At 46.3% G+C, this 27,075-nt stretch overlaps 1 protein-coding gene across 8 annotated transcripts in view; it reads left to right on the top strand.

Annotated features, from left to right (window-relative positions):
• Positions 1 to 27,075, top strand: part of CBLB (Cbl proto-oncogene B) — a 394,231-nt gene that overhangs the window by 130,170 nt on the left and 236,986 nt on the right. For all 8 annotated transcript variants that reach the window (XM_063953613.1, XM_063953612.1, XM_063953611.1 and 5 more), the window contains exon 2: positions 4,736 to 4,986. In XM_063953613.1, the coding sequence (XP_063809683.1) occupies positions 4,736 to 4,986 (251 nt within the window). The remainder of the gene's footprint in view (positions 1 to 4,735; positions 4,987 to 27,075) is intronic.

The following is a 27,075-nucleotide window of genomic DNA, read 5'->3' as shown; positions in this document are numbered from 1 at the left end:
CCGGATACGGCAGCCCTCAAGGATCCTGCTGATCGCAGACAGGAAACTACCTTAAAATCAATTTATACACATACGGGTGCCTTGCTCAGACCGGCAGTAGCGTCGGCATGGGTATGTAGCGCTGTAGCAGCATGGGCAGATATCTTGTCATCTGACACTGACACCCTAGATAGGGATAGCATATTATTGACCTTGGGTCACATTAAAGACGCAGCCTTATATATGAGAGACGCTGCGAGAGACGTTGGGCTGTTAGGTTCAAGAGCCAACGCCATGGCTATTTCTGCTAGGCGAGCCCTGTGGACCCGCCAATGGATGGGTGATGCCGACTCAAAGAGACATATGGAAGTTTTACCTTACAAGGGTGAGGTCTTATTTGGGGAGGGTCTCGCGGACCTGGTTTCCACGGCTACCGCGGGTAAATCTTCTTTTTTGCCTTATGTTCCCCCACAGCAAAAGAAAACACCACAATATCAGATTCAGTCCTTTCGGTCGCATAAGTCCAGAAGAGGTCGGGGCTCTTCCTTCCTCGCCAGAGGTAAGGGTAGAGGGAAAAGAATGCCTGCTATGGCTAGTTCCCAGGAGCAGAAGTCCTCCCCGGCTTCTACTAAATCCATCACATGACGCTGGGGCTCCACTGAGGGAGTCCGCGCCGGTGGGGGCACGTCTTTGACTCTTCACCCAGGTCTGGGTTCAGTCAGACGTGGAACTTTGGGCGATGGAAATTATATCCCAAGGCTACAAACCGGAATTCGAAGAGGTGCCTCCTCGCCGATTCTTCAAGTCGGCTTTGCCAGCTTCTCCCCCAGAGAGGTAAATAGTTTTAGCTGCAATTCAAAAGCTGTATCAACAGCAAGTGATTATCAAGGTTCCCCTAGTCCAACAGGGAAAAGGGTACTATTCAACCCTATTTGTGGTCCCGAAACCGGTTTGCTCGGTCAGACCCATTCTGAATCTAAAATCCCTAAACCTGTACTTGAAAAAGTTCAAATTCAAAATGGAATCGCTCTGGACAGTTATCTCCAGCCTGGAAGGGGGCAATTTTATGGTGTCACTAGACATAAAGGATGCATACCTTCATGTCCCCATATATCCTCCTCATCAGGCGTACCTGAGATTCGCTGTACAGGACTGTCATCACCAGTTTCAGACGTTGCCGTTTGGGCTTTCCACGGGCCCGAGGATTTTCACCAAGGTAATGGCGGAAATGATGGTGCTCCTGCGCAGGCAGAAAGTCACAATTATCCCGTACTTGGACGATCTCCTGATAAAAGCGAGATCGAGAGATCAATTGCTGAAAAGCGTGTCGCTCTCCTTGAGAGTGCTGCAGCAGCACGGCTGGATTCTAAATCTACCAAAGTCACAGTTGATTCCAACAACTCGGCTATCTTTCTTAGGCATGATTCTGGACACGGAACAGAAGAGGGTTTTTCTCCCATTGGATAAAGCCCAGGAACTCCAGAACATGGTCAGGGACCTGCTAAAACCAAAAAGAGTGTCAGTCCATCAATGCACTCGAGTACTGGGAAAAATGGTGGCGGCCTACGAGGCCATCCCCTTCGGCAGGTTCCATGCGAGGACATTTCAGTGGGACCTTCTGGATAAGTGGTCGGGGTCCCATCTACAAATACATCTGAAAATAAGCCTGTCCCCCAGGGCCAGGGTGTCTCTCCTGTGGTGGCTGCAGAGTGCTCACCTTCTCGAGGGTCGCAGGTTCGGTATTCAAGACTGGGTTCTGGTGACCACGGATGCGAGCCTCCGAGGATGGGGAGCAGTCACACAAGGAAGACATTTTCAGGGACTATGGTCAAGCCAGGAGGCTTGTCTACACATCAACGTACTGGAATTGAGGGCCATATACAACGGCCTACAACAAGCGGAGAATCTTCTTCGCGACCTACTGGTTTTGATTCAATCAGACAACGTCACAGCCGTGGCTCATGTTAACCGCCAAGGCGGGACAAGGAGCAGCATGGCAATGGCGGAAGCCACCAGGATTCTTCTCTGGGCGGAAAATCACATAAGCGCTCTGTTAGCTGTCTTCATTCCGGGAGTGGACAACTGGGAAGCAGACTTCCTCAGCAGACACTATCTCCATCCAGGAGAGTGGGGACTTCATCAAGAAGATTTTGCAGAGATAACAAGTCATTGGGGACTTCCTCAAATAGACAGACATGATGGCGTCACGCCTCAACAAGAAGCTTAGGAGGTATTGTGCCAGGTCAAGGGACCCTCAGGCAGTAGCGGTGGACGCCCTGGTGACACCATGGGTGTTTCAGTCGGTCTATGTTTTCCCTCCTCTTCCGCTCATCTCAAAAATATTGAGAATCATAAGACGAAAAAGAGTGCAGACAATACTCGTTGTTCCAGATTGGCCTCGAAGGGCCTGGTATTCAGATCTTCAGGAGATGCTCACAAAAGATCCGTGGCCTCTTCCTCTCAGGGAGGACCTGTTGCAGCAGGGGCCCTGCGTGTTCCAAGACTTACCGCGGTTACGTTTGACGGCATGGCGGTTGAACACCAAATCCTAGCTGGGAAAGGTATTCTGGAGGAAGTCATCCCTACTCTGATAAAGGCTAGGAAGGAGGTGATAGCGAAACATTATCACTGTATCTGGAGGAAGTATGTATCTTGGTGTGACGCCAAGAATGCTCCTACGGAAGATTTCCACCTGGGCCGTTTTCTCCACTTTCTACAGACAGGAGTGGATTTGGGCCTAAAGTTAGGCTCCATTAAGGTACAGATTTCAGCCCAATCAATTTTCTTTCAGAAGGAATTGGCTTCTCTCACAGATGTCCAGACTTTTGTAAAGGGAGTGCTGCACATCCAGCCTCCTTTTGTGCCCCCAGTGGCACCATGGGACCTTAACGTGGTGTTACAGTTCCTAATATCTCATTGGTTTGAACCTCTTCAAACGGTTGAATTAAAATTTCTCACTTGGAAGGTGGTCATGTTGTTGGCCTTGGCATCTGCAAGGCGGGTGTCGGAATTGGCGGCTTTATCTCACAAAAGCCCCCTATCTGATTTTCCATGTGGATAGAGCAGAGTTGAGGACTCGTCCTCAATTTTTGCCTAAAGTGGTTTCATCTGTTCATATGAACCAACCTATTGTGGTACCTGTGGCTATGGGTGACTTGGATGATTCCAAGTCCCTTGATGTAGTCAGGGCCTTAAAACATTTATGTAGCCAGGACGGCTCGGGTTAGGAATACAGAGGCACTGTTTGTCCTGTATGCAGCTAACAAGGTTGGCGCTCCTGCTGCTAAACAGACTATTGTTCGCTGGATCTGTAACACAATTCAGCAGGCTCATTCTACGGCTGGATTGCCGTTACCAAATTCGGTAAAGGCCCATTCCACGAGGAAGGTGGGCTCTTCTTGGGCGGCTGCCCGAGGCGTCTCGGCATTACAGCTTTGCCGAGCGGCGACTTGGTCGGGTTGAAACACTTTTTTCAAAATTCTACAAGTTTGATACCCTGGCTGATGAGGACCACATGTTTGCTCAATCGGTGCTGCAGAGTGATCCGCACTCTCCCGCCCGGTCTGGAGCTTTGGTATAATCCCCATGGTCCTTACGGAGTCCCCAGCATCCTCTAGGACGTAAGAGAAAATAAGATTTTAAACCTACCTGTAAATTTTTTTCTCCTAGTCCGTAGAGGATGCTGGGCGCCCGTCCCAGTGCGGACATATTTCTGCAAGGCTTGTATATAGTTATTGCTTACATAAGGGTTATGTTACAGTTAAGATCAGTCTTTGGCTGATGCTGTTTTGTTCATACTGTTAACTGGTTGCGTGTATTCCATGTTATACGGTGTGGATGGTGTGGGCTGGTATGAATCTTGCCCTTAGATTAACAAAAATCCTTTCCTCGCACTGTCCGTCTCCTCTGGGCACAGTTCTTTAACTGAGGTCTGGAGTAGTGGTATAGAGGGAGGGGCCAGTGCACACCCATCTAAAGTCTTTAGAGTGCCCATGTCTCCTGCGAAGCCCGTCTATACCCCATGGTTCTTACGGAGTCTCCAGCATCCTCTACGGACTAGGAGAAAAAGATTTACCGGTAGGTTTCAAATCTTATTTTTTTCCACATGCAATTAATTTGTTGAACACTTGAACAAAGGGTCTGCCTAGTTTAGTATGAATACTCTTTTTACATATAGGAGATTTGTTTTGATGACTATTGATTGTACATTTTTATGTATTTTTAATGTATTGTAACAGGCAATGTAAGATGTTTGTTTGAGTTTTCTGGCATGCAGTTACCTGTAAGATAAATTCCGGGTGTACATAGGTGTACCTGGCCAATAAAACATTTCCGATGCTCAACCACTTGTCTACTTCTCCACTCCTTTAGAAGGTTGGACATATCTCTCTTCTAGTGTTTGTCACTCTACTATACGATTCAGAATATTTGGCCTGGTATGACAGTGTAGAAAAGATTTGGTACGCGTGTAATTGGTCTGTGTAATACTAAACAAAGACCCGTCTAAGGATTGACTATAATTCAAAATCCCCTTCTTCCCTTTACCCCATAAATGCTAGGGGAAGTCTTTAGTGTTTTTCTCCTCCCCCTACCAACCCCCCCCCCCAACACACACACTGTTCTAGGTATTATTGTGTTTTCTCTCATTTCAGGTTAATTTATTTTTTTTCTGACTGTCTAACTGTGTTTTAACATACAATTTAAGTTGCCTTTTATAACTAAAATGTCATGTATTCTTATTTTCTCTTTACCCCAGGTAAGATTATGCCAAAGCCCAAAACTTCAGCTGAAGAACAGCCCTCCGTACATACTTGATATTTTGCCTGACACATATCAACATTTGAGACTTATTTTAAGCAAGTATGATGACAACCAGAAGCTTGTGCAGCTGAGTGAGAATGAATATTTTAAAATCTATATTGACAGTCTAATGAAGAAATCAAAACGAGCAATAAGACTCTTCAAGGAAGGGAAAGAGAGAATGTATGAAGAACAGTCACAGGAGAGGTAAGTTGACGTTTGTTTTCTTTAGTGAAATGTGCTATAAATGGTTCATGAAAGTACTGTAGCTTTTCCTGTACATTGCAAGTGTTAACGTAAAGCTTCTTTTTTTTGTGTTGGGGCCTTATTTAGAGATATACATAAATCCGATACTTGCGCTAATCTCAGATATTTAATCTGCACATGCGTTAGAGCTGCGATGTCAGTCACAGAGCGGCTAAAGACGTTTGGTAAGTAACAGTCTGTAGCTGTTTAGGGGTGTAGAGGTGGACCGTACCAGATTACAGGGGTGTGTCTGTCCCGATTTGTGGACGTGCAGCAGCTAGTCATCCACAGCGTCATCCACTGTGGCAGCCACTCCAAGGCTGCGTGGTTATGGAAAACATCCTGAGTAACGTCAGGGTTATTCAGATATTCGAAGTTCACGCAGAGTATCCAAATTTTCATCTTTGGACCCAGCCTTCGGATCACAGGAGCCTAGAGTGGGTGTCTTTTTTTTCTACTTAAGACGCCCCTTGCGGTTCCTGCGTTTTTTTTTGCACAGCCACTGTGTACAAAGATGTGGATGCAAGATTAGAGTCTATCTCTGAATCAGGCCTTTGGTGTGATGGAAATGGTGTATTGTCTACATTACCACTGTATACATAAATGGGCAATGCTATCTATTGATCTGTCTCCAGAGAAAACCAAAAGAAGACCAAATCTTTGCAGAAAAAGGTGACTCTGGTGTACCACTTGGATGTTTTGGTGCTCCAAAGACACTTTGTGGCTGAGGGTTTGCCACTAAACTCCAAAATGGTTGAACCTGTCTGGACCATATTGTGGCATAATAGCATTATGTACAGTATTGTGATACTATTGAGAGCCTTTTCGAATGAGGAGTGATGTAGATCAATACACTAATTTAACATTTTGCTTGTTTATTGTAAAGACAAATAATCAGATGCACAAGAAAGCAACACCAAGTAACTCAGGTTTGTCACAGGCACATTGTACTGATTGTCCTGGCTTTCCTAAACTCCATATGGTTGTGTCTGAGAAGAAAGATTAGGGGATCTTCTGCAAGCTCTTTCCTAGGGACAACATGCAAATCCATATTTCAAAGACAGGGGCAGTCACATCTGAGAATCTGTTACATGACTGCTGTGTGAGTTTTAATCACTGGATATACAAAACATGACCTGTTATGACAAAAACCCACTATCTGATTTTTTGGCCTTGCCTGAGTTTTTAAATATAAAACAAAAATAGTTGCAGTTGCCAGGAATGATACAAATGTTAATGGAAACCTAGAAAACTACAACTAATATTATTTAGCATAAATTGCATTCAAATAAACATGCCTATTACAAATACAAGATCTTGTGCTGTTCAATTAAATATTTTCTCCTTCGTCCTAGAGGATGCTGGGGACTCCAAAAGGACCATGGGGTATAGACGGGATCCGCAGGAGACATGGGCACTTTAAGACTTTAAATGGGCGTGAACTGGCTCCTCCCTCTATGCCCCTCCTCCAGACCTCAGATTCTGTGCCCAGAGGAGACTGGTCACACACTAGGGGAGCTCTACAGAGTTTCTCTAAAAAGACTTTTGTTAGTTTTTTTTATTTTCAGGGAGCACTGCTGGCAACAGGCTTCCTGCATCGTGGGACTGAGGGGAGAGAAGCAGACCTACTTCTGTGAGTTGAAAGGCTCTGCTTCTTAGGCTACTGGACACCATTAGCTCCAGAGGGTCTGATCACTTGGGTCACCTAGCTGCTCGTTCCCGGAGCCGCGCCGCTGTCCCCCTCACAGAGCCAGTAAGAAGACAGGTGAGTAACCGAAGCAAAGAAGACTTCAGTGAAGGCGGCAGAAGACTTCAGTCTTCCTGAGGTACCGTGCAGCGGTCGCGCTGCGCGCCATTGCTCCCACACACACAGGCACTGCATGGGTGCAGGGCACAGGGGAGGCGCCCTGAGCAGCAATAAAAACCTCATTATTTTGACTGGCATGTATATGGAGTGCGGAGGCACTATCAGGGGACCCCCACCAGTGTAAAAAATTGCGGGACAGAAGCGCGCCATGTAGGGGGCGGGGCTTCGTCCTCCAGCTCTAACCAGCGCCATTTTCTCTCCACAGCTTGCTGCAGAGACGCTGCTCCTGGCCCTTCACTGCTGGCACAAGTAACAGGGTGCTAAAAACGAGGGGGGGGGGGGCACAAAAATTGGTGTTGGTTATTCTTCTTCTTCTTAATATATAACAGCGCTTATAGGTCTGGGGCATTGTTTCATTCGTCAGACCGGTGGGGTGCTGGGTGTGGGCTGGCAATCTCCATCTCTGTCTCTCTGAAAGGCCTTACTGTGGGTCTGTCCCCTTTAGCCCAGTGTGTTTGGGGCTGTCGGTACGTGTGTGTCGGCATGTCTGAGGCTGAATGCTCTTCCCAGGAGGAGGCTCGTGTGGGGACTAAACAGAGTGAGGGAGTGACTCCGTCGGCACGCCGACTGCTGATTGGTTTGAGATGTGGGGTGTTTTAAATAAAAGTGTGGCTTTGTTGCATAAGAGGTTGGACAAATCCGAGTCTCAGAACCAAGCATTGGGGCAATCCATGGGAGAGTTAGTGCCACACACTCAGACCCCTTCGGGGTCCCAAACACGTTCATTTACCCAGAAATCAGACACTGATACTGACACGGATTCCGACTCCATTGTCGACTATAATGATGCAAAGTTGCATCCTAAGGTGGCTAAGAGTATTCAATACATGATTGTGGGATCCTTCTGATCGTAGGTAGGAAGCTACCCTGAAATCTATTTGTCACGACAGGTATGCTGCTCAGGCTGGCCGTGGCAGCGGCATGGGTGAGTAACGCTATTGAAAAGTGGGCAGATACCTTGTCAGCTGAAATGGACACCCTGGATAGAGAGAGAGTGCTGTTGACACTGGGTCATATCAGGGACGCTGCAGTCTATCTAAAGGAGACTGCGAGAGATGTTGGCCTCTTGGGATCAAGGGCCAATGCCGTAGCGATATCGGCTAGGAGGGCGTTGTGGACTCATCAATGGAATGGTGATGCTGATTCTAAGAAGTCTATGGAGGCTCTGCTCTATAAGGGTGGAGTTTTGTTTGGTGAAGGCCTTGCGGACCTGCTTTCTACAGCTACCGCGGGTAAGTCCTCTTTTCTGCCTTTTGTCCCTCCACAGCAAAAGAAAACGCCTCAATACCAGATGCAGTCCTTTCGGTCGCAATAATTCCGGAAAGGACGTGGGTCATCCTTCCTTGCGGCAAGAGGTAAGGGAAAAGGAAAAAGATCGCCGGCTGGGGCAGGCTCCCAGGAGCAGAAGTCCTCCCCGGCTTCTGCCAAATCCACCGCATGACGCTGGGGCTCCCCTGCGGGAGTCAGCACCGGTGGGGGCACGTCTTCAGCTCTTCAGTCGGGTCTGGGTTCTCTCGGGCCTGGATCCTTGGGTGCTGGAAATTGTGACCCAAGGATACAAACTGGAGTTTCAAGACGTGCCTCCACACCGGTTTTTCAAATGGGCCTTGCCAGCTTCTCTTCCGGAAAGAGAGGTAGTGTGTGCGGCAATACAAAAGCTGTGTCAGCAGCGAGTCATTGTCGCGGTACCCCCGTCACAATGGGGAGAAGGGTTTTATTCAAGCCTGTTTATGATCCCGAAGCTGGATGGCTCGGTCAGACCGATTCTGAACTTTAAAATCCCTCAATCTGTATTTGAAAAGTTTCAAATTCAAGATGGAGTCTCTCCGAGCAGTGATCTCCAGTCTGGAGGGGGGGGGGGGGATTTTATGGTGTCAGTCGACATAAAAGGATGCTTACCTACATGTTCCCATATATCCTCCTCATCAGGCGTACCTGAGGTTCGCTGTTCAGGATTGTCACTACAAATTTCAGACGTTGCCGTTTGGTCTTTCCACGGCCCCGAGGATTTTCACCAAGGTAATAGCGGAAATGATGGTGCTCCTGCGCAAGCAAGGGGTCACGATTATCCCGTACTTGGACGATCGCCTGATAAAGACTAGATCACAGGAGCAGTTACTAAAAAACGTTGCGCACTCCCTGACAGTTCTGCAGCAACATGGCTGGCTCCTAAATTTGCCAGTGTCACAGTTGATTCCGACAACACGGCTGTCGTTCTTGGGCATGATTCTGGACACAGATCTACAGAGAGTTTTTCTCCCGTTGGAAAAAGCTCTGGAAATCCAGTACACGGTCAAGGAACATCTGAAACCGGCAAGAGTGTCGATTCATCAATGCACTCGAGTGCTGGGGAAAATGGTGGCGGCCTACGAGGCCATTCCGTTTGGCAGGTTTCATGCCAGAACTTTTCAGTGGGACCTGTTGGACAAGTGGTCCGGGTCCCATCTACACATGCACCGGAGGATAAGCCTGTCCCCCAGGGCCAGGATTTCTCTTCTGTGGTGGCTCCAAAGTTCTCACCTTCTAGAGGGTCGCAGGTTCGGGATCCAGGATTGGGTCCTGGTAACCACAGATGCGAGTCTCCGAGGTTGGGGAGCAGTCACGCAGGTGGAAAATTTCCAAGGGAAATGGTCCAGGCAAGAAGCTTGTCTGCACATAAACATTCTGGAATTAAGGGCCATTTACAACGGCCTTCTACAAGCAGCACATCTCCTTCGCGGCCTACCCGTCCTGATTCAGTCGGACAACAAAACAGCGGTGGCGCAAGGAGCAGAGCGGCGATGGCAGAGACCACAAGGACTCTCCGCTGGGCTGAAAAGCATGCAAGCGCTCTGTTAGCGGTCTTCATTCCAGGCGTGGACAATTGGGAAGCAGACTTCCTCAGCAGACACGATCTTCATCCATGAGAGTGGGGTCTTCATCAAGAGGTCTTTGCAGAAGTGACAAGTCGTAGACATGATGGTGTCTCGCCTCAACAAGAAGCTTCAGACATATTGTTCCAGGTCGAGGGACCCTCAAGCAATAGCAGTGGGCGCACTAGTGACACCGTGGGTGTTTCTCTTACGTCCTAGAGGATGCTGGGGACTCCGTACGGACCATGGGGTATAGACGGGCTCCGCAGGTGACATGGGCACTCTAAAGACTTTAGAATGGGTGTGCACTGGCTCCTCCCTATATGCCCCTTCTCCAGACCTCAGTTAGATCCTGTGCCCAGAGGAGACTGGGTGCACTGCAGGGGAGCTCTCCTGAGTTTCCCTGAAAATAGACTTTTGTTAGGTTTTTTTTTATTTTCAGGGAGCACTGCTGGCAACAGACTCCCTGCTTCATGGGACTGAGGAGAGAGAAGCAGACCTACTTAATGATAGGCTCTGCTTCTTAGGCTACTGGACACCATTAGCTCCAGAGGGTCGGAACACAGGTCTCCCCCTCGCTGTTCGTCCCGGAGCCACGCCGCCGTCCTCCTCACAGAGCCGGAAGATAGAAGCCGGGTGAGTATTAAGAAAACAGAAGACTTCAAAGGCGGCAGAAGACTTCAGATCTTCACTTGCTCCCACACATACACACACAGCGGGCACAGTAAGGGTGCAGGGCACAGGGGGGGGGGGGGCGCCCTGGGCAGCAATATTAACCTCAAGGGACACTGGCAGATGCATTAGATACTGCAGAGGCGGTATATTGAAAAACCCCCGCCAGTATAAATAATTTGAGCGGGACCGAAGCCCGCCGGTGAGGGGGCGGAGCTTGATCCTCCAGCACTAACCAGCGCCATTTTCTCCACAGCACACTGCAGAGAAGCTGGCTCCCCGGACTTTCCCCTGCTGAATACGGTTACAGAGGGCAATAAAGAGGGGGGGGGGGGGCACATTTAATTGGCGCAGTGAGTGTATGTATGTGTGTATGTGTATGTATATATATATATATATATATATATATATATATATATATGCGCTGTACTAACTGGGATTTTATTCCAGTGTCCGGTGGGGCTGGGTGTGTGCTGGCATACTCTCTCTCTGTCTCTCCAAAGGACCTTATTGGGGGACTGTCTCCATATAGATATATCCCTGAGTGTGTGGGGGTGTCGTTACGTGTGTCGGCATGTCTGAAGCGGATGGCTCATCTAAGGAGGAGGTGGAGCAGATGATTGTGGTGTCTCCGTCGGCAACGCCGACACCTGTTTGGTTGGATATGTGGAATGTTTTAAATGCAAATGTGTCTTTATTACATAAGAGAATGGACAAAGCAGAGTCCAGGGATAAAACAGGGAGTCAATCCATGGCTTTAACTGTGTCACAGGGCCCTTCAGGGTCTCAGAAACGTCCCCTGTCCCATGTGGCAGACACGGATTCTGACTCCAGTGTCGACTACGATGATGCGAATTTACACCCAAGGGTGACCAAAAGTATTCGTTATATGATTATTGCAACAAAAGATGTTTTGCATATCACGGATGACCCCTCAGTCCCTGACATGAGGGTATGCATGGTTAAGGAAAAGAAACCTGAGGTAACCTTTCCCCCATCTCATGAGCTGAACGCGTTATTGGAAAAAGCTTGGGAAACTCCAGACAAAAAACTGCAGATTCCCAAGAGGATTCTTATGGCATATCCTCTCCCTGCACAGGACAGGGTACGGTGGGAATCCTCACCCAGGGTCGACATGGCCTTAACGCGTTTGTCCAAGAAGGTGGCGCTACCGTCTCCAGACACGGCAGCCCTGAAGGATCCTGCTGTTTGCAGACAGGATACTACCTTGAAATCAATTTATACACATACGGGTGCTTTGCTCAGACCGGCAGTAGCGTCGGCTTGGGTTTGTAGCGCTGTAGCAGCTTGGACAGTTACCTTGTCAGCTGACATTGACACCCTAGATAGGGATACCATTTTATTGACCTTAGGTCACATTAAAGACGCAGTCTTATATATGAGAGACGCTCAGAGAGACGTTGGGCTGCTAGGTTCGAGAGCCAACGCCATGGCGATTTCTGCTAGGCGAGCCCTGTGGACCCGCCAATGGACGGGTGATGCCGACTCAAAGAGGCATATGGAAGTTTTGCCTTACAAGGGTGAGGTTTTATTTGGGGAAGGTCACGCGGACCTGGTTTCCACAGCTACTGCGGGTAAATCTACTTTTTTACCTTATGTTACCCCACAGCAAAAGAGAACACCACAATATCAGATGCAGTCCTTTCGGCCGCATAAGTCCAGAAGAGGTCGGGGCTCTTCCTTCCTCGCCAGAGGTAAGGGTAGAGGGAAAAGAATGCCTGCTACGGCTAGTTCCCAGGAGCAGAAATCCTCCCCGGCTTCTACTAAATCCACCGCATGACGCTGGGGCTCCACTGAGGGAGTCCGCACCGGTGGGGGCATGTCTTCGACTCTTCAGCCACATCTGGGTTCAGTCAGATGTGGATCCTTGGGCGATGGAAATTGTATCCCAGGGATACAAGCTGGAATTCGAAGACGTGCTCCTTGCCGGTTTTTCAAATCAGCGTTACCAGCTTCTTCCCCAGAAAGGGAGATAGTTTTAGCTGCAATTCAAAAGCTGTGTCAACAAGTAGTTGTCAAGGTTCCCCTAGTTCAACAGGGGAAGGGGTACTATTCAACCCTGTTTGTGGTTCTGAAACCGGATGGCTCGGTGAGGCCCATTCTAAATCTAAAATCCCTAAACCTGTACTTGAAAAAGTTCAAATTCAAGATGGAATCGCTCTGGGCAGTTATCTCCAGCCTGGAAGGGGGGGATTTTATGGTGTCACTAGACATAAAGGATGCATACCTTCATGTCCCCATATATCCTCCTCATCAGGCGTACCTGAGAGTCGCTGTACAGGACTGTCATTACCAGTTTCAGACGTTGCCGTTTGGGCTTTCCACGGCCCCGAGGATTTTCACCAAGGTAATGGCGGAAATGATGGTGCTCCTGCGCAGGCAGGGAGTCATAATTATCCCGTACTTGGACGATCTCCTGATAAAAGTGAGATCGAGAGATCGGTTGCTGAAAAGCGTGTCGCTCTCCCTGAGAGTGCTGCAGCAACATGGCTGGATTATTAATCTACCAAACTCACAGTTGGTTCCAACGACTCTGCTATGTTTCTTTTGCATGATTCTGGACACGGAACAAAAGAGGGTTTTTCTCCCAATGGAAAAAGTCCAAGAACTCCAGAACATGGTCAGAGACCTGTTAAAATCGAAAAGAGTGTCAGTCCATCAATGCATTCGAGTACTGGGAAAAATGGTGGCGACCTACGAGGCCATCCCCTTCGGCAGGTATCATGCGAGGACATTTCAGTGGGACCTTCTGAACAAGTGGTCCGGGTCCCATCTTCAAATTCATCAGAAAATAAGCCTGTCCCCCAGGGCCAGGGTGTCTCTCCTGTGGTGGCTGCAGAGTGCTTACCTTCTAGAGGGTCGCAGGTTCGGCATTCAAGACTGGGTTCTGGTGACCACGGACGCGAGCCTCCGAGGATGGGGAGCAGTCACACAAGGAAGAAACTTTCAGGGACTATGTTTAAGCCAGGAGGCTTGTCTACACCTCAACATACTGGAATTAAGGGACATATACAACGGCCTACGTCAAGCGGAGAATCTTCTTCGCGACCTACCGGTTTTGATTCAATCAGACAACGTCACAGCCGTGGCTCATGTAAACCGCCAAGGCGGGACAAGGAGCAAAGTGGCAATGGCGGAAGCCACCAGGATTCTTCGCTGGGCGGAAAATCACGTAAGCGCTCTGTCAGCAGTCTTCATTCCGGGAGTGGACAACTGGGAAGCAGACTTCCTCAGCAGACACTATCTCCATCCAAGAGAGTTGGGACTTCATCAAGACGTTTTTGCGGAGATAACAAGTCTTTGGGGACTTCCTCAAATAGACATGATGGCGTCACGCCTCAACAAGAAGCTTCGGAGGTATTGTGCCAGGTCAAGGGACCCTCAGGCAGTAGCGGTAGACGCATTGGTGACACCATGGGTGTTTCAGTCGGTCTATGTGTTCCCTCCTCTTCCTCTCATCTCAAAAATATTGAGAATCATAAGACGAAAAAGAGTGCAGACAATACTCATTGTTCCAGATTGGCCTCGAAGGGCCTGGTATTCAGATCTTCGGGAGATGCTCAAAGAAGATCCATGGCCTCTTCCTCTCAGGGAGGACCTGTTGCAGCAGGGGCCCTGCGTGTTCCAAGACTTACCGCGGTTACGTTTGACGGCATGGCGGTTGAACACCGAATCCTAGCTGGGAAAGGTATTCCGGAGGAAGTCATCCCTACTCTGATAAAGGCTAGGAAGGAGGTAACGGCGAAACATTATCACTGTATTTGGAGGAAGTATGTATCTTGGTGTGAAGCCAAGAATGCTCCTACGGAAGATTTCCACCTGGGCCGTTTTCTCCACTTTCTACAGACAGGAGTGGATTTGGGCCTGAAGTTAGGCTCCATTAAGGTACAGATTTCGGCCCTATCTATATTCTTTCAGAAGGAATTGGCTTCTCTCCCAGAAGTCCAGACGTTTGTGAAGGGAGTGCTGCACATCCAGCCTCCTTTTGTGCCCCCAGTGGCACCATGGGACCTTAACGTGGTGTCACGGTTCCTAAAATCTCACTGGTTAGAACCTCTTCAAACGGTTGAATTAAAATTTCTCACTTGGAAGGTGGTCATGTTGTTGGCCTTGGCATCTGCAAGGCGGGTGTCCGAATTGGCGGCTTTATCTCACAAAAGCCCCCTATCTGATTTTCCATGTGGATAGAGCAGAGTTGAGGACTCGTCCTCAATTTTTGCCTAAGGTGGATTCATATGAACCAACCTATTGTGGTGCCTGTGGCTACGGGAGACTTGGAGGATTCCAAGTCCCTGGATGTAGTCAGGGCCTTAAAAATTTACGTAGCCAGGACGGCTAGGGTTAGGAAAACAGAGGCACTGTTTGTCCTGTATGCAGCCAACAAGGTTGGCGCTCCTGCTTCTAAGCAGACTATTGCTCGCTGGATCTGTAACACGATTCAGCAGGCTCATTCTACGGCTGGATTGCCGTTACCAAATTCAGTAAAAGCCCATTCCACTAGGAAGGTGGGCTCTTCTTGGGCAGCTGCCCGAGGCGTCTCGGCTTTACAGCTTTGCCGAGCAGCTACTTGGTCGGGTTCAAACACGTTTGCAAAATTCTACAAGTTTGATACCCTGGCTGATGAGGACCTCATGTTTGCTCAATCAGTGCTGCAGAGTCATCCGCACTCTCCCGCCCGGTCTGGAGCTTTGGTATAATCCCCATGGTCCTTACGGAGTCCCCAGCATTCTCTAGGACGAAGGAGAAAATAGGATTTTAATACCTACCGGTAAATCCTTTTCTCTTAGTCCGTAGAGGATGCTGGGCGCCCGTCCCAGTGCGGACTCTTATCTGCAGTACTTGTTAATGGTTATTGCTTCTGTTACACAAAGGTTGTGTTTGGTTAAGGTCAGCCTGTTGCTGATTGCTTTGGTTCACGCTGTTAACTGGTTGTAGTACAGGCCATGTTGTATGGTGTGTGGTGTATTTCACCCTTAGTTTAACAAAATCCTTGTCCTCGAAATGTCTGTCTCCTCTGGGCACAGTTCCTATAACTGAGGTCTGGAGGAGGGGCATAGAGGGAGGAGCCAGTTCACGCCCATTTAAAGGCTTAAAGTGCCCATGTCTCCTGCGGATCCAGTCTATACCCCATGGTCCTTTTGCAGTCCCCAGCATCCTCTACGGACTAAGAGAAAAGGATTTACCGGTAGGTATTAAAATCCTTTTTTTCCTGATAGAAACTGTACTGCTTGGGAGATTTCTCAAACTCCTATTCAAATTAATGGATGCTCTGCAATCCCAACAGGGAATGCAGCAGTTGTTTTACTCTTAAGAGGGGTACACACGTGGAGATGTGTGCTGAGCGATCTAGCACAGACCGCTCAGCACACACCTCTGTCCCTGCTCAGCACACAGCGCAATGTGTGCTGAGTGAGGGGGAGGCGGGGGGACACTCACTTCACACAGCAGTGAAGTGAGCGATGTACTAGATTGTGCCTCTAGGCCAATCTAGTACCGGCGATAGAGATGCGCTATCGCTATGGTCATACACACTGAGAGATCCGTGCTAAATTTCTAAGCACTCTAGTCAGATTGCTTAGAAATTAAGCACGGATCTCTCCATGTGTACCCACGTTGGATAATGGTTACAAACAGTGCCCAGTGAGCATTGTGGGAAATGCATTCTCTCTACTGGATATGTCCGCTTTTTACATTAACGTTTCTTTACGTTTTAAAGCACTCCCAGCTGCTTTTCTTTTACCAGCAGCTACAGGTAGAGCTTGTGCTTTGCTGTCATGTAGCCCACATATTCCAAATTCAGAACTACTTGTACATTATTACTGTATTACAGTTTAACTTGTAAAGCAGTCAGAAGTTTTTGTTTAAATATAGTTTGACATATATTTAGTTTACAAACTGAAAGGGTAGCCCAATGTTCTTTGTGCAGATAGCCAGTCACCAGTTCAGATAGATCCATACATGAGACAGGGAACCTTAATGAAACACGTTGTACAGAGCTCTACCCTCACCCTAGGACTCCAGGCCAACCATGGACTTTACAGTGATATTGTGGAGCTGGAGGACCAGTGATCGGGACTTGCCTTCTTTTGTTTTCACATGCTCCATCATTGTAGACTTCTGATAGAAGGGTAGGGGATACCTGAAATTGGACTTGTGTTATGCTTGCTAATGGTTTTCTGTTCCAGGTGCGTCTGGTTTTATGTAAATAAATAATTGTCATACGGGTAGACACTACATTTATTTTTTCTCCTTCCGTATCGTAACGTGGTGGATATGACAAAAATCAGATTGTTACTACTTCTGTAAGATTTATGACTGTGCAAGGTGTATCTTCTACATTTATTTTGTGGTTTTGGACTAACTCACTACCTTGGATTGAGGTCATGGGAGCAGTATGATTCACCGACATATGGTATCCCGGCGCTCTAAATACAGATGCCGAGATCCTGATTGTTACAAAGTCAACAGGGGTGAATAAGGGGGGTTCTCCCCTCTACCCAATTCCCTAACACTAACTCTCCCTCCCCCCTTGGTGCCTAACCCTAACCTCCCCTCCTTGTTGCCTAACTCTAACCTCCTGCCCTTGGTGCCTAACCCTTACAACCCCCTGTCCCCGCTGCCTAGCCCTACCCCCCCTCCCCACCCCGCAGCCTAACCCTACCCCCCCTCCCCACCCCGCAGCCTAACCCTAAACCTCCAGGACACAGCCTAACCTTAACCGTCCCCTACCCTCCCCCGCAGCCTAACACCCCCCCCCCAACTTGCTGCTTACCTGCCTTGTGGCGCTGTCTCTTCTCGTTCGGGATTCCGGCTGTCTGCATCCCGGCGCTGGGATGGTGTACCCATTCTGGATGCCGGTGTCGGCATTCAGAGGGTCTGTATTCCGGCGTCCATATTCTGACGGCCGGGATTCAGACAGCTGGGATCCTGACTACTTCCCGAGGTTGCTCTGCATTCCCTGTATTTGTGCACTAAGGGGGCTATTTCTCTGATAGTGTTACACTATGTTTATAATTTCCTTCACATGTAGTTCTTTGGATAACATAATCTATAAGAACCCAATGTCATACCTTTCTACAACCATCTCTGTTTCTTCAATTTGCTATACAAAGTAAGGTGATTTTCTTTGTTGTAATCAGGCTGCATATAGTTGTTAGTTTATTGCACAGATTGAGCGTTCTAACTTTACTAAATTTGTTACATTTAGAACAATGTGTTTTCCTGGTTGCTTCTCAAATTGTACCAGTTGTCTGCCTGCATGTCTGTACACTTTCATGCTTACCATTTTGCACTATTGGTTATTGCTATGAAAGCTATTTGTTATTTGCAAAGTGCACCACAGCTCCTGTCTAATTGTTGTTCTTGTGTTGTTGGGAAAACAATACATGTCATTTTAATCATCTCCTGGAATTGACTTGAAAATGATTGTGAGCACACAGGAGGTTTTTAGCTTTCTGGCAAATACTTGTGTATTTATTTCTGTACATAATGCTATGTCAGGCAATGGCCCTAATATAACATGTCTGGCCTTATAACTACTGCTAAAACCAAATCTAATCCAGTAATAAAGCAGTATTGAACTTATTAGTAAAAACAATGAGAAGATGATCGCAGATCTCGACTATTGGTCTGAATGTGCAGTTCTTCCAGACTGCAAGAACATGTTTCTCAGCTGCCAGAAGTGATCATGACTGTTTGGTATCTCATCCAGTTTGTCCAGATTGTACTCTGATCTTGTCATTCGATATAAGCTGCTAAATAATACCCTGTACACAGATCTGACCTATCACTCACAATGGCGCATACTGGGCAGGGCAGTGTGGATGCCTGATGTGTGGGTGCCTGTGGTCGCTAGCAACGTTGTCAGTTTGATGTGCTGCACATCAAACCGGACTCTAGTATGCTAATGAAGGATGGAACATCACTCAATGTGTACCCAGGTTTCCATATTTTGGCCTGTTGGGCTGATGTATTGGACGGGATGTAATGGTGTCTGAGCTCGCCAGAGGTGCGGGATGCCGGCCAATCTCGGACATTTATTTAAAGGGACGATCACTTACAAGGCATGGTTTTAGCTTGCAAGTGATTGCCCCTTTAAACAAAATGTCCGAGATCGGCTGGCATCCCGCACCTCCGGCGATCTCTGATTTGCAGTTTCGCAACCGAAGCTGAATAAATCCCTATGTCCATACATATTTTCGAGTATCCTGGGACCTGTGACTAAAACAGGAAGAGGATGCATGAAATCACAGTGATAGAATTCGGGAGTAGAATTTTTTTATTTTTATTTTTTAAGTAACTTATTACATACTAGGGAAATAAATACTGTAACTAAACCTGTAGTTCTAAATTACACACACAAGTGCTAATTAACTTAGTTTTATGGCCACATCTGGCTCTACTTTGGAGACAAATCACACATTAGAACTTTTTGGGAAGCGTTTAAGTCCCATGTACAGTAATGAAAACTGCAGCAGACATGTCACACGTCAGCATGGTCATACTGTACAGTACATGCTGCAATTTGGACGTGCAGTTTTAATTACAGATATCCATAGTAACAAGGACTGACTAATAACGTAACGTATAACTGTTAAACACTATTTGCACCTGCATGTTTTCCATTAATAGCTATTTTTTTCAGTTTTATATAACTTATAAGATAGGTATGGTCAGATATGCCTAAAGAAAATAATCCAATATTTGATCATGAGCAACCCTGGTGCAATTTTTTAGTTGCTGGACGTTATCTGTAATAAACTGCTGTATGTTGAAAAGTAGAAATCTTTCAGTACTGTTGAGAGAATTTGAGCAAAACAAGTGTTGCGGCTATATTTGATAGCAGTAATTAAAGTGTAACTGTTGAACAAATAAAACAGCCATTTATGTAAACCAGTGCTCAATGAGTGCGTCCTCTGCAGTGGATACTAGACTGGGTATGGTGAATTTTGTTCCTAACACATTTTTACAAAGACTAAAATTTAGTAATAACAGCATCAGTCCGGCATTTGCCAACAAAGTATGCACATAGCCAGTTCAGATAAGGAGCTGGATACAGCAGTGTGCGGCGCCTGTGTCCAGCTAACAACATTGGTTCCATTTTCTTATTTCTCACTTTTACATTTAAGCTGCTCTGCGCAGAAGGCTTGTCAGAGTGACGGGATGATGGGAACACATCCCAGACCTGTACAATGTAAGTAAGTTATTGATGATGAAAATCTCTTCTGCCCTGGCTGTTGTGTGGACAAGCATTGTTACTTAGAAAAATCTCTGTACCAACTGGTCTGTATATAGATTTGTTTATTCTAACTAATCATTCAGTACTTTTTATCCACTCATGTTGCAGTCACATTTACATGTGTGTGTACATATATAATAAAGCAGTGGATATAGTATATATTTACAACTGTACAAGATTTATGACCTTTTCATTTTCTAGTACAGCGTCACACTTATTTAAGCCATACTCTGTTAATCTTCAGTGTTTATCACAGTAACATCGAAATCACTGGAGTCGGTAATATAGCCAGGAATTAATAAACCCGCTTGATTAACGGAAAGTGTTCTACCAGTTGCTAAGCAGCACTATTTGAACAAAGCGACAACAGAGATGTTAACTGGCATGTCCATTTTGTGTGGGCATTAATGAGGCACATTCCTCTATTTGCCATATAGTTTCTTGGCAAAATATAATAGAGCGTTTTCAAAAGCGTATTATCGCCCCTCCTCTCCACCTCTACTGTGTGTTTATGATTTTATTTATAATACAGTGATATAAAGGCAGGATTCACTGTAGTATAAAATGAATATCAACAATCAGATTTAGCATTTTTTTAATGTACCCATTACTTGCTTCTGTTTATTTGTTATATAAATTATATTTGAAAGTTTTTTTTTTTTTTACAGAATGCCCCCCCCCCCCCCCCCCCCCATCCTGCCACTACACGGTATTTAATGTAAAATGTGAAAACTGATACTCGCTGGCATATACAGGTCAGCCTTGTTTGGTAAAGCTTATTGATCTACCTCCACTTCTGTATAAACATCACCTCACCCCCCACCCCCCGATTAAAAAAAAATAAAAAAATCCATAGGGTGATCTTTTAGTACATAAACTGTACTGTCTTCTATACTCTTGGAACAGCTCTTCTAAGAGCTAATTCAGACAAAAAAATGCTATTATATCATGTTATTCCCTGCAGTGATGCCTGTGCCCACACTTCTGTGCTTCCACGTCCAACAGATTAAAGCTCACATTTTAATCCTTTCCCCGGCTGTCCTGCACTGAGCAAAGAAATCCTGATCCACAGTAAGCGGTCACAAAGCATTCTGTCAGAGTAACCAGAAAACTCTGCTGAAGGGGTCACATACTGCCAAGAAATGTGAGCAGTTTTAGATGCCAATAAGGGAGACTGGTTCTGGCAGTGATCTCTTTCCTACAGCAAAGGATCGCACCGTTTTGCAGTTGTTGCTCAATCACTGGGTTTCTGTCTTGGCCAAACAGTGTTTGCAGTTCTTGTTAATGATTACAGGTCTCTGAAAACTTACAAAAGCCCAAACTGCAATATTTAGCAGAATGAAAGAACGAAGCCCATCCTGACACAGCTAAACCCTATTCTCTGTCTGTGGAGTGTATCAAACGTTTACCTTTGTCTCTACAGTTTGTTTGGTGTAACCAGTTAAATGTAGACGTTTGACCTTCTCAGCCAGTTTTCACTTTATTCTGTTTATTCTGTTTATTCTGTTCATTCACTGTATTACACACCATGGTCGTCAGACTCAGACAGAGGATTTTGCGCTTTTGGCCCAATATATATCAAAACTGTAATGAAAGCTGGAAAAGTTTTGTTGGATGCACAGTAGTGGAGTGTATTTGACAATGTCTTGCTTTAGTGAGAGAAAAACATTGGCCCAAAGTAAAACAAAACAACAAATACAAATTCAACTTGAAGCATTGCAAATAATGCTGAATGTTGATATCATATTGTAAAGAATAATATCTTTGTGACTTCTAGTAAAAAAAAATCTTATTTTATAGGAACAATTTACATGAAAACCAAAGCTTTGTAATATAATCGCTGCTGTTTTCAAAAAGTTAATTAGTGGGGTAACCAATTCCCATAAAAAATCTCATACGAAAAAGTGTGATTTTTGCCCAATAGTTACTATCGGGCGATTCAACTGTATCCCGTTTCTTTTCGTCTGAAAAATTACACGTTCTCGGGCAAAAACACACAGAACCCAGGATAAGTTCCCGGACCTTTGTGTTTTCTGAGCCGCGATCACGAAAACGAGTAATTTATCAGGGATATTTATTTTCCTGCCCGAATAAAGAGGAAAAAAAATTCCCCAATAACTGCCAGTACTGCCGTTAATTGACTAGCCCCCGGGGGATCAATTAACTGCAATAATTTACTGAAGCCAATTGGATATTGCCTGTCATGGGAAAAATTATATACTTCGAGTAACATTTACAGCGAATGGCGGTGATAAGTAATTCTAATTATTGGGTCTGAAACCCGATAATTAGAATTAATTATTGCAGCTACTCAAGGCAATAAGAAATTCACATTTGTCTGAATTTACTAAAAATCACAGGCAGGCTACAGAGCCCCATCCTGCGATGTGTAAAGAAGGGAATTGATTGCAAAAGTAATAATTTACCGTCTATATAGACAGGCTGGGGCTTTTCTGCACATGTGCGGTCAGCAGAACACACACGTTTATCGCAATTGCCTGGTAGGGTTCTTTCCCGGCAATTTTTGCTAAATAGTAGCCCATAGGCTACTGTAGGATAACACCATCTAGAGATGGCATTACCATATCGGGGCCAATTTGACAGCTTTGCAGTCCCCATTAAAAACTAGAGAGTCAGAGGTACACCCAACGTGTTTCGTCTGTCTGACTTCACCCCTTGATGAAGTCAGACAGACGAAACGCGTTGGTATACCTCATTGACTCTACACTAAAGATAAGCGCAAACTCTTATTATTTTAGTCTTAATCTTTTCGTTTTTTTAGAAGTATTTTTGTCCTTTACCCTCTCTTATATATGTTGTGGATCCATACATGTGTTTTAGTTTAAAATTATCGGATATTTTTAGAATAAACTTATTGTTATACTTTTTATCTCAAAAATTTCTCCATTTGTAGATTTTTGTTTTAAAACATAAATTCTTAGTATTTAGCCTTCTTATTGAGAGATTTACTTTTAGAAACACCGTTGGTTGACCCCTATCCCTATATATTATATTATATTATATTATAATATAATTTCAGCTGTTTACCAAACTGTAGAGCGTTGGGAACTACTGACCTAGATGCTGAGATTATTTCAAACTGATGTGTATGATGCATGTACCTGCATAGTGACATCTCTTTTGTATCTGGCATCTGGGTCATTTAATCTTGAGATATATATATTGCATCGACCTTCCCTTCATTGTGCTCTATTTATATGTAATGCTACTAATGCCTCTTGTAATATACTTATTTATTATCCCAACTATGTTCATCATTCATATACTAGTAGTTTGTGTTTCCTATGTGCTTTTGCATGTTCAATAAAAGCGTTTTTAACTAATATGAAAGAATGTGTGTGAGGATAGGTTTACTCTGATCCAGGGCCGGATCTAGGGGGGGGCGAAGGGGGCGACCGCCCCCTAACACAGTCATAGCCACGCCCACTTTTGAGCAGAAGAGAGCTCTCCGGGGAGAGCCTGAGGCAGAATGATGTGCTGCAGCTTATACCACAGCAACACAGAGGAGCCAGGAGAGCAAGGGTTACAGAGCATGTGCCCCTCACTTTCTGGTGTGTGGGTACTAGGGCTAATAAATACAATTACCCCATAGCACAGTCACATGTACATAGAACAATCACAAAGCTCTATCTCAGTCTCACTCAAAAAGTTCAGTCAGAATTGAGAGAGGAGGAGTTAGGATTGCAGATGGGAGGAGTTGGGACTGTAGAGGGAGGAGTCAAGATTAAACAGTGAACCGCCCCCCCTAAAGAAAAGTCTAGATCCTTCCCTGCTCTGATCCCGTTTTACCAGCTTTATGCCATTTCACTAGATGTCTGTATGTGCTTACACCCTTTCTAATAGGGCTATTTGACTAAATGAGCCACTTGTCAACTCTCACCAACGTGGTAACTGCATTTGCAGGAGCTTATTGCTGCCACCACCAGACCCCATCACTGGACCCTATAACAAGTTACGCTTCCGCAGAGACACCTCTTTGCTAGCTTCTGTGGCCAATTTCTCCTGATTTTAGATCCGAACTGCTAGGCCAAGCCAGGTTGCTGGGCTCAAGGACAGGATGGCTTCAAAGTGATGCAGTGTGCTGCGTTTGCCTATGATTGTATTAGAGGGTGCACAAGAGAAATCTAGAGCGGGGTATTCTGCGCTGTGGTATGCTCCTGGAGGGACATTGATGATTGGCAGTATTTGGCCTTAAATGTTGCCAATCCTTTTTTAGTCGCACTGTCAAGCAGAATGATGTCCCTGTCCTTGTCCCAGCTTTAGTCACGTACTATACATGCTGTGTATTTAACAATACAGGGCCTTATTCAGAGATGTACGTAAAGTATATCTCCGATGTGTATGAGTCTGCACATGTGCAGAATGAGCCCTGCATCATCGCTTGCAGTCTCTGCTGACTAAATGACCTAAATGAACTGCAGGGTGAGTTTTCAGCAAAACAATTGAGACTATATTAAATATTCTCTGTAAATCACTGTGCAGTATGGTGGTGGTATGTAATAATGGTTCAGAATATGTGCCACCCTGCAAACTTCCATGTCCATGCTTCTAACTCATGTACTGACATTTTTAACATGCTGGATATGTGGACTAGCATGCTAAACTCACACTTTACAATGCTAAAATGTATCAGTAGTAATACAGTGTGCACACATTCTGCAGCGCTTTTACAGAGAATCTAGGAGGTCCTTCAGGTCTGATCGCTGGGCATTTTTTGCTGTCTTGCGATCAGATAGTCGCCGCCTACAGGGGGAGTTTTTTCGCTGTACAAGGGTGCGATCGCATGTGTAGCAGAGCTGCTAAAAATAAGAGTGTGCAGTCTCTGCGCAACCCAGCACTTACTCTTCCAGTGCGATTGAATCCTGCTGATTGGAGCCGGAGCTGATGTCACACACCCTCTGAAAACGCTTGAGCCCGCCCGCGTTTTTCCGGACATTCCCTGAAAACGATCAGTTGCCTCCCACAAACAGCCTCTTCCTGTCAATCACCTTGCGAACGCCCGTGCAAATGGTTCCTTCGCACCATCCTGTCGCTGACCGGATAAGCCAGTTGTAGCTGCCCGACACGCCTGCACATTGCGATGCATGCACAGTTCAGATCTGATCACCCACTGTGCGATAATGCACAACAGCGATGAGATCGGAATGACCCCCTCAGTCACTTTCAACTGGAGCTTTCTTGCTTCTGTCCAGTAAATTGAGAGGTACAATTTTTTAGCATAGCCAGACAATTTCTCTTACGTCCTAGAAGGATACTGGGTATCCATTTAGTACCATGGAGTATAGATGGGTCCACTAGGAGCCATGGGCACTTTAAGAATTTGATAGTGCGGGCTGGCTCCTCCCTCTATGCTCCTCCTACCAGACTCAGTTTAGGAAATGTGCCCGGTGAAGCCTGTCACTCTTATGGAAGCTCCTGAAGAGTTTTCTGCATTTATTTTCCTGTTTGTTATTTTCAGGCAGGACTGGATGACACCAGCCTGCCTGCTTCGATGGACTTAGAGGGGGGAATGGCACAACCTCTTGAAGGTTAATGGTCCCGTTCCCCACTGACAGGACACTAGCTCTTGAGGGAACTATTCGCAAGCCCCACCACGGCGAGCGTACATTCCCGCAGCACGCAGCCACCCCTAACAGAGCCAGAAGAAAGAAGAGTGGTGAGTACTAAGCCGGGTTGCCGGCCATTATGGCGGCATGAGGGTACGGAGACGCACGGCTTTAACCAGGGCGGATTGCGTCTCCGGACTCAGTACCCACACTGGCAAACAAAGTCTTAAAACGGTTCTGTCTCCATTTTAAGCACAAATTACCTCAGCCAGTATAAAAAAGCGGGAAGACTTCCCTATGAGCGGATCCAGCAGCTCACCAGCGCCATTTTCCCTCTGCAGTGGACACAGACACTGACTGACAGGGACGCGCAGCTCTTCCGATGTGACTCCAGATTACCTCAGTGGTACCAGGGGGTCATAGCAGGGGGGGGGGGGGCGATTATTAGTGTACTAAGAGGGGGTCATTCCGACCTGTTTGCACGCTGCTTGCTGTCGCAGTGGTGCGAATGGGTCGGGTCTGCGCTTGCACGGCGGCTGCAATGCGCACGCGCGTTGTTGCCCAGTGATGGCCGTCGCTGGGCAACGACCAGAAGAACGAAGAAAGTGATCTTTGGCGCGATCGCAAGAATATTGACAGCAGGAAGGCGTTCCGGGGTGGCAACACCATTTTTTTAGGGAGTAATGAGTCCAACGCAGGCGTGTCCAGGCGTTTGGAGGGCGGATGTCTGACTGTAATTCCGGGACCTGCATTGCTGGATCGATCGCACAGGGTAAGTAACTGTTACCCTGGTCTAGTTCTATACAAAACGTTTTTTTGCATAGCAGTCTTGCTATGCAAAAAAGCCCTCCCCATAGGGCAGCAAAAAGTTGCTACGTGCAATCAACTCGGAATGACCTTCTAAATCCCCAATCTGGGTACTTAGTCTGCGACCCGGCTAAGCTTGGCATTTACAATAAGGGTGCAGTGTGCTGGCTCCAAATACCTCTGTGTCTCCTGGAAGGGCTCTTTGTGGGTTAATTGTGTTTTTAACCATTCCTGTGTGTGTGCTGTCACATTTACAATATGTCCGGCAAAGAGTGTGTTTTCATGTATGGTAGAATATTCCTCTTCCCCAGGGAGGGAGCTCGCTACTATGTACTCAGTGTAGTGCACCTTCTCAGGCTAGCGGGGCTGAACCAGCATGGCTGGATTCCCTCAAAGGAATGATTTCCAATATCTCTAATAAAGTGTCCCACAATGCTAAAGAGACTTTATACTTAAGATAGTCTGTGGATGAGATTATGTACTCAGTCTCAGTCCCTTGCCATCTGTGCACAAAAACAAACTCTGGCCCATATCCTGCAGTCTGATTATGATGCTGAGGGGTCAGACATGGAGGAGGGGGAGGTGGATTCAGAAGAGGGGGATGCTGCTCTGTCACAGGGAATACAGGCTCTTATAGAAGCTATCAGAGATGTGCTACAAATTCCTGATAAGGTGACAGGGGAGTGTGATGAATCTTATTTTAATGTAAAAAAGAAGTCCTCATTCACTTTTCCTGTGTCAAAGGAATTGAATACCGTGTTTGAAGAACCATGGGTTAATTTTGATAAGAAATTTCGAATCCCGAAAACGTTACTCTCCTCTTTCCCATTTTTTCCTATCCTCAGGAGGAAAAGGAAAAGTCCACCGATAGTGGATGCACCTGTTTCCAGGTTGTCACGGAAGATTGTGTTAAGGTGGGTACACACTGGAAGATATATCTGCCAATCAATTGATCGGCAGATATATCTATGGACTGATCGGGCAGTGTGTTGAGCATACACATTGCCCGTTGCGTCGGGGACTGAC

This window comes from Pseudophryne corroboree, chromosome 2 (genome assembly GCF_028390025.1).
Source record: "Pseudophryne corroboree isolate aPseCor3 chromosome 2, aPseCor3.hap2, whole genome shotgun sequence".
NCBI lineage: Eukaryota > Metazoa > Chordata > Amphibia > Anura > Myobatrachidae > Pseudophryne > Pseudophryne corroboree.
Note: the sequence above shows the minus strand (reverse complement) of the source record. Positions and strands in the feature narration are given on the sequence as shown.